Source organism: Elgaria multicarinata, chromosome 9 (assembly GCF_023053635.1).
Source record: "Elgaria multicarinata webbii isolate HBS135686 ecotype San Diego chromosome 9, rElgMul1.1.pri, whole genome shotgun sequence".
NCBI classification, from domain to species: domain Eukaryota; kingdom Metazoa; phylum Chordata; class Lepidosauria; order Squamata; family Anguidae; genus Elgaria; species Elgaria multicarinata.
Genome location: NC_086179.1, coordinates 91,473,617 through 91,486,011, shown reverse-complemented (window position 1 = coordinate 91,486,011; position 12,395 = coordinate 91,473,617). Strand labels below are relative to the sequence as shown.

The following is a 12,395-nucleotide window of genomic DNA, read 5'->3' as shown; positions in this document are numbered from 1 at the left end:
GGAGCTGAAACAGATGGATTGAGAGAGACCAGGAATAGTTGAACAAGGAAAGCGCAAAGAATTGTGTCAAAATTGATCCCTCATCAGAGGAAACATGTATGTTTGCCAATTTCTATTCTTTGCAGCCTTTGATATGCAGCTTCCAATCAATCTTGTGACACATTTCTTGGGCCTAAGCCCTGTTCAGCACTGTGAACACGCATGAGATTGGACAGCAAAGCTGTTCATACCATGCTTGATAAGTATAGATTAAAGTTTTTTCTGTTATTGGTTACGGACTACGTAGAATCATAGAATAGCAGAGTTGGAAGGGGCCTACAAGGCCATCGAGTCCAACCCCCTGCTCTGTGCAGGAATCCACCCTAAAGCATCCCTGACAGATGGCTGTCCAGCTGCCTCTTGAAGGCCTCTAGTGTGGGAGAGCCCACAACCTCCCTAGGTAACTGGTTCCATTGTCGTACTTCTCTAACAGTCAGGAAGTTTTTCCTGATGTCCAGCCAGAATCTGGCTTCCTTTAACTTGAGCCCGTTATTCCGTGTCCTGCACTCTGGGAGGTTCGAGAAGAGATCCTGGCCCTCCTCTGTGTGACAACTTTTTAAGTATTTGAAGAGTGCTATCATGTCTCCCCTCAATCTTCTCTTCTCCAGGCTGGCACTGGGCGGCCCCCAGGCAACTTCTGAGGCCAGAACCAGAAGTGGGTGTGGCCACCCTTTCTGACACTCCCTCCCTTTCCCAATAGGCTGCCAGAGGGAGGGGACAGATCATTCTTGTCAAGGGCTGCATGAAATTAGGTGGAGGACCGCATGTGACTCTAGCACTGTAGGTTGCCCACCTTGGAAGTAGTGTGTTCTAAATATAAATATGCAAAGTTCCATAACACCAGTGGGATTTTGTTTTGTTTTTTGTTTTTTTAGGCAATCTTAAATGAAAACAAGGAGAAACTTCCAATTTCAATAAAGCTTCCTGTTTATGACAAGAATAAAATCTTCAAGTATGTATTTCCAAATCAAATTGCTTTACAATAAATGTATTGCTCCTGCAGTGGTTTTTCAGCAGTTAAAGGGCCATCAACCCAAGGAATAATAGAACTCCAATAATTGTATGCTTTGATATGAAGCCTGGGTTCTAATTCCTTCTCTTAGCTATTTAATGGACAATACAGTGAAATACAGAGAAGCAGAAAAGAAATGCGGACTTTTGCTCATGAATGTTTTGTAGTGGATGAGTTCGAGTAGAACACTGCACAGGTTATAGGCCCTTTAAACCTGATTCTTTAGTGATATACAACAGTTTTCCCTAACCTGATGCCTTCTAGAGGGTTTGTATGTCAATTTCCACCAGCCTCAGCCAGCATGACTAATGGTCAGGATTGCTGGGACTTGTAGTCCAAAGCATCTGGTGGACACCAGTTTGGTGAAGAGAGGTGATGATTTAGTGGCCAGGTTCAGAGGACACGCTAAACCATGCTGCTTAACCACAAAGTGGTTAAGGGAATCCTTAGCCATGGTTTAGCGTGTCATCTGACACACATTTTGGCTAAGATTTTGGTCCGTTAACCACATTGTGGTTAGGCTCACTAACCATGTTCTGCAACGTGGTTAGTGGCACTAACCATGGCTAAAAGTGTCATCTGCACCCATTTTGCACGTGTTTAGCATAACCACAGCTGGCCGTGGTTGCGTTAACCGCAAAACCCCGAGTGTCGTCTGAACCGGCCCTATGTCAGTGGTTTGTAATCTGTGCAAGCTTACAGTCAGTTTCCAGGCCTAATTGGAAATGCTGGTTTTAACCTTTAAACCCCTAAAGCATTTGTGGCCAGGTTACCTGAGGAATCATCTCATCTCACATTTACCTGCCTGGACCTGAAGATCACCTTCAGAGGCTCTCCTTAGGTGCCCCTGCCAAATAAGCTAAAGCAAAGGATCACTAAGGAGAGAGCTTGTTCACTGGTGTTGAGGAATTCCGCACCTGAGTTGAGGAATGTTCTCCCAAGAGAGGCTTGCTTGGTAGCCACATGGTGGTGTTTTCAGCACCAGGTGAAGGCCTTTTTCTTCTCTGAAGCGTTTCACTTGTAAAAACACATTTGAGTGCTTTTTAGATCTTAGGCACTACTATCGCTAGCTTTACACGGATCTTGTCTTAACTTGTTTTTAATTCTGTGTTTATTTCTGTACCTTTTATATTCTATAGTTTAAAAACATTACACCAGCCAGAGAATGTATTATTAATGGACATTACAAAAATGCATTATAAAGAAATGTCAATATCAATAGGGAGAACCAGCAGGAGAAGCTTAAGCTTTTGCAGTGAAAGTTGCTTCAGGGAAGTGTTAGAGGAAATGACTCATTGTGGAGAAAGGAAAACACTGTGAAGCTTGCAGAGTTTGGGTGTGTGCTGCTTCTACAGGAGAGGCTGTCAAGGCTTTGGTGTCTACTTACTTAGAACCGCTACAGTCAGAAGGCCTGCTGTTTCTAATGCACCAGTGTAGATATTTGTCATTAAACAGATATGCAATGGATGTTGTGGTCGCTGGCCTAGGAAGCAGCTGTAGTAATATGTGCACAGAAGGCCCTTCTCTTTTCCTCTGTCCAGCCAGATGTCAAACAGCTATTCAGTATTGTGCATGTAAACTCTAGACTGAGTAAAACTCAATCCACTTCTCTTCACATTGCAGACATAGTCACACCTGCATTCTTTTTCATTTTGAGCAAAAGTGTGTTTGCTTGCTTCCTTTGTTTTTTTGTGAATCCATATTCAGGTGCTTAAGCGTAATAAAAAGAATTACGGGAGCTTACATTTGCCTGTATTCTTGTAAATAGCCCAAAACTGTGAATTGGAGTTCTCATTACAGCAAGGTCAAGTAGAAAGCCTTACAAATTTTCCTTGCCTTAATAATCTAATACTCTAAGCAATATGATCCCGTGCTACATTTCACATACTACATAAGATTTTGCTACCAATTCAGGTGGTACCTCAGGGTGGCATCCGCCCTGCAGGTCAGAGGTCTAAGACCTATTCCTTTACACTGTAGTTTACAATGTTATAATTCAGATTAAAATGCAGATTTTGTGGCTTCAATATCATGCTATCATTTCCCCCACCCGAAGTTTTGTTTGTTTCATTTATGTATGTATTTATTAAAAGTATTTTTAGTTCGCCCTTCATCTTATAGTACTAGGACAATCAACAAAAATATATATATAAGAACTTAATAAATATGCCACAGATACCTATATGCTCAAAACAACATCACGCTTTAAAATGTCTGGGCAAACGGTGCTGAAATGATAGCCGTATCTGCACCAGTTAGCTTTCAGTTGGGATGGCAATCCAGTGATAGAGTCCCACCTAGTCCATACACAGCAAGGATCCCCTGGCAAAGAAACGTGTGGAATACCCTCCTTCTGATGATCTTAAGACACGGGCAGGTTGGTAATCGTTGCTTTGCTTAACATCTAGCCTGAAGAAAACTTGTGGAGAACTCAAAAACATATTCACTATTTTGTGGCTTTTTCATAGTCCCAATAAATGCAATGTCGTACTTATAGATATATAATTAATGGTACAGGTAAAAAAAACCATAGACTAACTTCTGAAAAAAATTACACGTTTCTTGATGATAATTTCATTAATTATCTACAGGGATAGCTTTTTTAATGGAAATGAGGGTGTATATTGTTTGTTTTAATATATGCTCATAATTTAGTGGCTAAATGCTGAAAATGTAGGTTCCATGTGAGGTCATCCTTTGTGGATAGTAAACTGGCATTTGATGCTGATGAACAAAAATACGCAATTCAGATATGTATGGGAGACCAATTTTCCAATGGACAATCATTGTTTGGCTGATGTTCACCTTTAAAGCACCCTGAAATGTTGTTAGACCAGGCAAGGATGTTCATCAACAAGTTTTGTTGATGGTATAAAGATTTACTTGTTGGGTGTTTTTCGGGCTGTGTAGTCTTTGAGAAGTGGCCCTGATGATTTGCTCAACAGGCTTTACGGCAGGGTGGGGAGGTCTCTTTGTAAGGCAAGTACTTCTAAATCCATAGAAGAGGCATTCCTGCTTCTCTCACACACAGAAGGGGGAATTTCAAAACAACAGTGATCAGTGTGTATGGTTAAGCTATTGGAAAAATACTACATTTGCCCCAGGCTTTTGAGGATTACAGTGCTGACATTATGAAACTATCCTGCCTCTGATTTTATATATGGATCTTGCATTGATGATGTTGCTGTGGTGTTTGGTTTTAATAGTGAGCTAGCTAGGATGGCATATCGATGTGTTAAATGCTTTTCTCCAGTCTTGTAGAAAATACATTATGCGATATATGGGTTGGAGAGCGGGGAGTCCCGTAGCGTCTTAAAAAATGTTCACTTTCTAGGGAAATTACTTCCTTCTAGTACCAATGCGGCATTTCTTAGGAACTTTAAATTGTGCTTCTATGTCTCAATATACCTTTCTCTGGGAGGAATCTACTTCAGTCAGCCAAAACTTAGCTGACAGGTACTACCCAGAGGACCTTCTCTTCTGCTTCTCCCAGACTGTGGAATGGCCTGCCGGAGGAGATTCGTCAACTTGACAGTTTTTTACCATTTAAAAAAGCAATAAAGACTGACCTATCCAGTGAAATTTTAGAATGTTTTAAGGATGTTTCAATCATGTATACTATGTTTTTAATCAGTTTTTATGTTTTATATTCATTGTTGTTCCCTGCCTCGATCCAGAGGGAGAGGCGTGTAATAAATAAATAAAATTATTATTATTATTATTATTATTATTATTATTATTATTATTATTTTCCTCTCTTTCTTCAAGAGTTTACACAGATCTCCAACAGGTGCTACAGAATCTGACTCATTCCCGTTTTGAATTTACGGACTCTGAGCAAGAAGCAGATATTCTCTACAACTTCTCTCACTTCAAAGATTACAGGTTACACAGCTATTTCCCTGCAAGTAACAGTTTTTCTTACCTGTCCAATCTGCATATATTTGGCCACGGAACTCTATTTTTTAAAATGCATTCCTTCCCTTGTAGGAAACTAAGTGAGGAAAGACCTCATGTGATGTTGAATCAATTTCCATGTGAGAATCTCTTGACCGTGAAGGATTGCCTCGCATCAGTCTCAAGGCGAGTTGGAGGCTCAGAAGGGCCTAATTGGCTGCCTCGTACTTTTAACCTTCATACAGAATTACCACAGTTCATCAGTTTCTTTCAGCAGCGTGAGATGAGGTGAGTAGATTTCCTGCACAGAAGTAACCATTCACATCCATATTTGGTATCCTTAGTTTCAATATTCACTCTTGCATGTTGGACATGTTGTGTTCAGCATAAAATCATGATGGTTTTATATCAGGCAAAATAAGCTGGTAACTTTGGCCTCAACTATTGCTATCTTAAATCCTTGCATAACCATACTACTAACTGAGGGTTATTCAAGGGTTGTATAACCCTTGAATATCCCACATGATAGCTGTTTGTATGACCTATTCCAAGCCCCAATTGCCCCAGTTGGGGATTATATATTAAAATGGCACCTGCACCCACCTAGCGTGCCCCACAGGTCATCAGGGGCTATGATTCTATGAAATAACAACCAGCATGCAGCTTGGTGAGTGCACAGATTGTGCAGCCTGGTGTAGAACTTCCTTGACTGGGAATAAATGCTTGGACTGAAACATTAAATGGACACACACCTGCTATTTTCTTCCTTGGATCCTGCTGTAGAGGAGAAGACAACCATTGGATATGCAAACCCTGGAACCTGGCCAGGAGCTTGGACACTCACATCACCAAGAGCCTTAACAATATCATCAGGCAGAGAGAGAGCATCCCTAAGGTTAGAGCAATGCAAGTCTTGCAAATGTGCCTTTTTATTTTCTGGAGGAGATTGGAGCAGCTCATGTTTTCTTTCTTCCTTTTAAAAAGGTGTTAAATGTCTTTGCTGGAGCGTGAGCTTGCTTTTGCTGGCCCTGGCCCTTACTTTACAACATTTGAAGTGTTTTCCTAACAGCTCATTTCAAGCGATGCCTCTGTACATTTAAGGACAGTAATAAAAGTTGGTATGGCAATTTTTGGCTGTCTTTACCAGCTCATCGCTTTGCTGTGAAGCAAAACATCCCTCACCAAAAAGTATATTGCTTTTCTTCCTAGATTGGTCATTAAGTTTTCAGCATCAAATACAGATTTTATGTACACCTTTTCTAACTCCAGTAGCAAATATTTAATAACACGTTTTGATAGAGAAAGCCAGCAATGTAGCCTTGCATCTAATTGTTCTCACAATTTCTGGTTACATGTTGGGTTAGTTCTTTAGGATCATAAACCAGAATGCAAAAATCCCTTTCGAGTCACTTTAAATTCCAGCATGTCTTTTTGGTTGAGAAGCAGATTAAAATACTTCAGATAAAGATAGCTAAAACTTTCTAAACTCACTGCACAATCCTAGGCATGTTTACTGAGAACTGTTACTGTGTTCAGTAGGGCTTACAGCTAGGTGAACCGCCCAGAGAGCCTCGGCTATGGGGCAGTATACAAATGTAATAATAATAATAATAATAATAATAATAATTAATAATAATAATAATAAGTGTGCAAAGATTTTCATCCTAAGTCACTTTCAGTCAAAGGGGAGTAATGATAGCAAAGAAAGCAGAGTTTAAAAGCTGGAACCTGTGTCAAAGTTGACATACCAGAAGAAGTGAAGTCTGTCACTTATAATGTTGATTTTACTCTAGTTTTGAGGCCGTTGGCTTTTGGGGTTGTACTTGCTCTTTAATTTGTGGTTTGAATGGTTAGCCTCATTGTGCTTCAGATAAGGCGGTTTATACATTTTAAATCAGTATGAAGCTAAGTGGTTAGACTTAAGGTTTTCCTCCAAAGCAAATAATGTCCTATGATTCTTTGTTTGCATGGCAGCTCATCGGTCATGCTGCTGTTTTTATACTGTTGCTTTTATGTCTCTGATGGTTTTAAAATTTTGTATACTTTTAATGTTTACTGATTTTAGCTTTTGTGAACCACCCAGAGAGCTTCGGCTGTGGGACGGTATATAAATGTAATAAAATAAATAAATAAATAAATAAATAATGCTTGCCAGTAGAAAACAATCAGCAGAATCAAGTAGTTGTGATTTTTTTTTCTGGATTGTACTATTTCAGGCTGCAGGGGGTGGTACTCCGCTACTCTGTATCTGTCTCCCCTACCTCCCCACAACCGTTGCAATTTGTAGTGGTATGATGCAAGATTCTGCTGGATTGTATGAGACTAGTCCCCATTAGGTGTATATAGACATTTTCATTTGCACTAGTTTATGTACTAAAGGGTGCAATCCTATGCATGTTTAGAGAGGAAAAAGTCCTATAATTCCCAGCATTCCCTAGCCAGCCATGCTGGCTGGAGCATGCTGGGAGTTGTAGGACGTTCTCCTGCCTAAACATGCATATAGGATTGCACCCTAAGGCATTACCTTGAATGAAGAAAATATCAAGATCATAGAGAAGAAAGAAGCTGTAAATTGTTTAGATAGATAATAACTTTATATTATGACTTAATATGCAAATAAAAAATATAATTGAACATTTATAAAGGAAAACACCATATTTTGAAAGCCATCTATGCTTGAAGAAGAGCTGGTACATATTTTAAAGAAAAATGCTTTACCCTTGCTTTGGAATGGGGAGTTTCGATGCCCTCATTACAGTGTACAGCAGCTGTCCGCTTATTTTAGGAGTTGCTTTCACAATTGTTCTTGTTGTTTTTACACAACTGACAGCCAAAAATTGCCCAAAAGATTCTGTACAAACATTTGAAACGAACAAACTTCCCCCCATCGAATGCACTACATAATTCGTTGCCTTTTTCTTCTGTTTCAGGTGGTGTCTAAGTATATTGAGAATCCAGTCTTGTTTCATCTGGAAGATGTGGGGCTAGTTAAATTTGACATTCGTTACATTGTGCTGCTGCGATCAGTTAAGCCGCTCAGGCTGTACGTTTATGATGTGTTTTGGCTCCGGTTCTCAAATAGGTAATAACCATCTCCTCAATACACTGAAAAGATTTGAGCTTCGGCTGTTGGACGGTATAAAAATGTAATAAATAAATAAAAACTTGTGGAATTTTTGAATTCCATGAACAATTAACATGGTGTTTCTGCTTTCCCCCCCTCTCTCAAGACCATTTTCACTTGATGACTTGGATGATTATGAGAAGCATTTTACCGTAATGAACTACGCTTCTGGAGTGTCTTTAAAACAGGTGAATACATTGTACAGAATAGCAGAGTCCATCCTCAGATTGGAATGAGAGGGGTGTGTAAGTAGAATTGCTTGCTCAGTTAAATGTGAACTCCTCCAAGTCCTTACTCGATAAGCCAGTGACACGTTCCGAAAGTGGGTAAGTTTGTCTCTGAGACCCCCAAACACACATTACTTTAAAAGCATAGCAAGCTGCTATGCCTGCTTTTTCTTTTTTACTCTAGAGTAGGTATCTATGATCCAGATGGGGACTGTAGTACAGGGTAGGGGGCTGCATTGGCATTGACCTCACCCAGAAGGCCTTGCCTAGCACACCCTTCTCAAGCCAAGCGCCACCTCTTGAAAAGCCTGAGGAAAGGGTAAAAACAGCACAACCTTTCCCCTATATGTGAGGGAACAAGGTAAAGGGTTTTGGCAAATGGGTTCTATTACTGAGGTACTGAACTGCTGGTGTATTGTTAGATGTTTTTACACTGTGTAATATAGCAAGTAATAAATCCGAGCTGACGCATGGTTTGTGGTAACAGAACACAAAGTAAAGTTTATTGGAGTTTAACAGATCTTTGGTATTTCAATTTGGATCAAACCTGCTTATTTTTATATTTAAAACAACAATCCAAAGTCCCTTAAAATTCTATCTCTCCTTACTCCTCACACCAAACACTCTCACAAAGCACAATCCCCTCAGCCAACCTATTTATACTTCTCCCTCCACCTCTCTCACCGCATCACTAGCCACACCCACTCAGTCAAATGTTCCGCACTCACTAGACATACAAAATCAGACATACCTAAGGGACAAAAAGGTGGGTATCACCACAGGGGCATTAACCCTCCCCACCCTTCCTGATATGATCTCAGTAAAGGCATCTGGGCCTGCAATTTATAGTGCCAAAAAGTGATCTATTTGTTTTAATGGGTCACTGTTTGGCAATGCAAATTGTGGGCATGGGTCCCTCAGTCTGGACTGGAACCACCATCATCACATTTGACATTAGTGCAGCTACCCCTGCTAAAGGCTGGGCTGGCTGGTGAGTTATTGTTATAATAAACATACTGAGAGCTGACCACTGGAACAAGATTTCAGATGTGTCTCCCTCCCACTGTAGCCCTGGAGAGGGACACAGGAAGAAGGAGGGGAGGAGAAAGAGAGGTTGCATGAGCTGCCTTCCACCAACACAGCCATTGGATACCGCCCAATAAAATCAGGGATGTTGTTTGGATTTGTGTTTCGGGAGGGCTTCTGAGCTGTCTGTCACTGCCTAAAATCGAGGTTGTTCTTCACATGGCCCTCATAGATTCTCCGAGCACAAGGTGAGGACAGAAGGCAGCCTTACATATCTTGGCCTAAAAACATGAAGTTACAGAGCTATTGTAAGGAAGACAGAGCTGAAAATTATTAAGCACATGATATCCTTTAAAGAGATACATCACTAATCAAATGGTGTCTTATTTTCAGATCCACTATAATGAATTTATTCCTCTCTTTGAGAAGCAGCATGCTGAGTTCTCTTGGAAAGCTGTTGAAGTAAGTTAGCAGCTTTCATTTTTTACCTTTTGGCAAGAAAGCAACAACCCTAAGTGCTTCCATTTTCTGCTCTATATTAATCTTTCTTTCAAATTCTTCTGCTATTCTTTTAACAGCCTCATGTCCTGAGCAGAAAGAAAGAGCCGTAGCTCAGTCCTAGAGCATAAGCTTTGCATTGCAGAAGTTTCTGAGTTTAATCTCTTAATCTTTAGAGAGTAACTGATAGTTTGGATAGTGGACTATCTAGACCCTTTGCTTGACTTGGTACAAGTCCTTTTGAGTAGTTTCACACAAAAAAAGGAGATGAGGCCCATACACAAATCCACATAAAGGGCTGGTGTGCGTTTTTAATGCCCTCTCCTTGTTGTGCCGTTATTGAAGATGAAGTCCGAGAGATATGACACATCTACACCCAGCAGGATATAATACTATGAAAGTAGTATGAAAGCAGTATACAGTATGTGTTATGTGCCAGATTTAAACCAAGAGGATATAATACTTTGAAAACATTTTGAAAACTATCTGTAAAGTGTGTCCTGGGCCCCAACAGTTGTCACTACTGTTATAAACTGTTTTAAAGCAGTAGTGTAGATCCTGCCATGGTAAAACGAGACCTATTATACGATGTAGCCGAGGGCAGCGCGGCGCAGTGCCCACAGTTTCCTCTGAGAACTTTCTCCCTTGGAAGGTGTTCCCTCTGCCCTTTTCAGCCACCGTGTTCCACTTAAAATGCAAAATGATTCTCAGGTTCGTTTGCTGTTAACATCTGCGTTTCTGGTAAATGTGACTTTCTTTGTTATTAGGAAGATATTTTTAAGGCGTTCGCTGAATTATTCCAGGCTGCTTGTGCAAAGCCTGCACCACTCGGCATCTGTGACTACCCATCCTCACGAGCCGTATATGCCATAGACCTGATGCTTAAGTGGGATACATCCGGTGATGGTAAATTCTTCTTACTCTTTCTTTCACATATTTTTAGAAATGGAAAGGGGATTTAATTCTTGTTTTTAAGTAGCCGTTACAGCTTTGTGCAGCTCATGAAAAGTACTTTCCCTCCCCCCTTTTCACCATTCATAGAATCATAGAATAGAAGGCAGTTTATCAAAGAGATCCTCACCTTTTGTGAGTGAGGGGTACAAAGACACCAATCCCATAAACATCACTGAAGTAGAATCTTGGTTATCAAAATCTTAGTCATCTGAAACTTCTGCTTATCCATATTCATAGAATCATAGAATAGCAGAGTTGGAAGGGGCCTACAAGGCCCTCGAGTCCACCCCCCTGCTCAATGCAGGAATCCACCCTAAAGCATCCCTGGCAGATGGGTGTCCAGCTGCCTCTTGAATGCCTCTAGTGTGGGAGAGCCCACAACCTCCCTAGGTAACTGGTTCCATTGTCGTACTGCTCTAACAGTCAGGAAGTTTTTCCTAATGTCCAGCTGGAACCTGGCTTCCTGTAACTTCAGCCCATTATTCCGTGTCCTGCATTCTGGGAGGATCGAGATCCTGGCCCTCCTCTACGTGACAACCTTTTAAGTATTTGAAGAGTGCTATCATATCTCCCCTTAATCTTATCTTCTCCAGGCTAAACATGCCCAGTTCTTTCAATCTCTCTTCATAGGGCTTTGTTTCCAGACCCCTGATCATCCTGGTTGCCCTCCTCTGAACACACTTCAGCTTGAAGTGTGGTACCCAGAACCACGATGAGGCCTAACCAGGGCCAAATTCACTGAGATCTAAGTGTTTTCCCCTTCAACTTTTTTTTTCAAGCGGCCTTCCCAGTTAGAGCCTCTCACCCTCCACCCAACAAATACATACACCAAAGGCCACTTTTGAGGGTTGGGTTTTTTCCCTTCTGGAGTTGGCATCTGATGCACCCAGGGGTGCTATAGCAGGAATGGAAACACAGGAGAATCTCTATGGATCCTACTCATAAAAGTGCTGCTTTGGGGAGAAGGCTTTTTTCATCCATAAAGAAAACTTATTGCAAGTTTCAGAAAAGTGTTTGTTTAACCTTAACTGTGTTTGTAATACATGCAAATGAACGTGTGCAGGAATATTTCTGTTGCTATGAGAAAGGGCCTCTCATAGCCATGGTGAAGAGAATGGGAGTGAGCTGTAGATTTACATGCTTTCTCATCCTGGATCCTCCTCTTTGGGTTACCTGTACTATTTGGGCCACCTTAACTGCCGTTTTCCAAAGACGTTACACCATGTTACTAGTGTAGCAAAAGGCTGAGAGCCTAAGCTGGGAAGTTCCTAGTTTATTATTGTTGTTTATTACATTTATATCTCACATTTTTCCTCCTTAAGAAACTCAATCCTCCACTCCATTTTATCCTCACAACAACCCTATGAGGTAGGTTGGGCTGAGAATCCGTGACTGGCCCAAAGTCACCCAGTTGGTTTCCGTGGCCGAGTGGCGACTAGAACCAGGATCTCCCAATTCCCAGTCCAACACTCTAGCCACTACACCACAAACTATTGGTTCAATAGTTGGTTCAAACTATTGGTTCAAACTATTCCTCAGCCATGGTTAGGCCACTAAGCCTTTTGCAGCAAGTGGTTAGTGAGCATGTTTAAACAGTGGTTATGTAGCCACCATGGTT

At 41.0% G+C, this 12,395-nt stretch overlaps 1 protein-coding gene across 1 annotated transcript in view; it reads left to right on the top strand.

Moving 5' to 3' along the window:
- The window catches only part of TTLL12 (tubulin tyrosine ligase like 12), a 35,813-nt gene that overhangs the window by 22,195 nt on the left and 1,223 nt on the right, over window positions 1-12,395 (top strand). Inside the window, exons 6-13 of the mRNA XM_063134324.1 lie at window positions 915-991; window positions 4,820-4,936; window positions 5,042-5,236; window positions 5,732-5,843; window positions 7,879-8,030; window positions 8,179-8,260; window positions 9,719-9,787; window positions 10,591-10,729. Of these exons, the coding sequence (XP_062990394.1) occupies window positions 915-991; window positions 4,820-4,936; window positions 5,042-5,236; window positions 5,732-5,843; window positions 7,879-8,030; window positions 8,179-8,260; window positions 9,719-9,787; window positions 10,591-10,729 (943 nt within the window). The remainder of the gene's footprint in view (window positions 1-914; window positions 992-4,819; window positions 4,937-5,041; window positions 5,237-5,731; window positions 5,844-7,878; window positions 8,031-8,178; window positions 8,261-9,718; window positions 9,788-10,590; window positions 10,730-12,395) is intronic.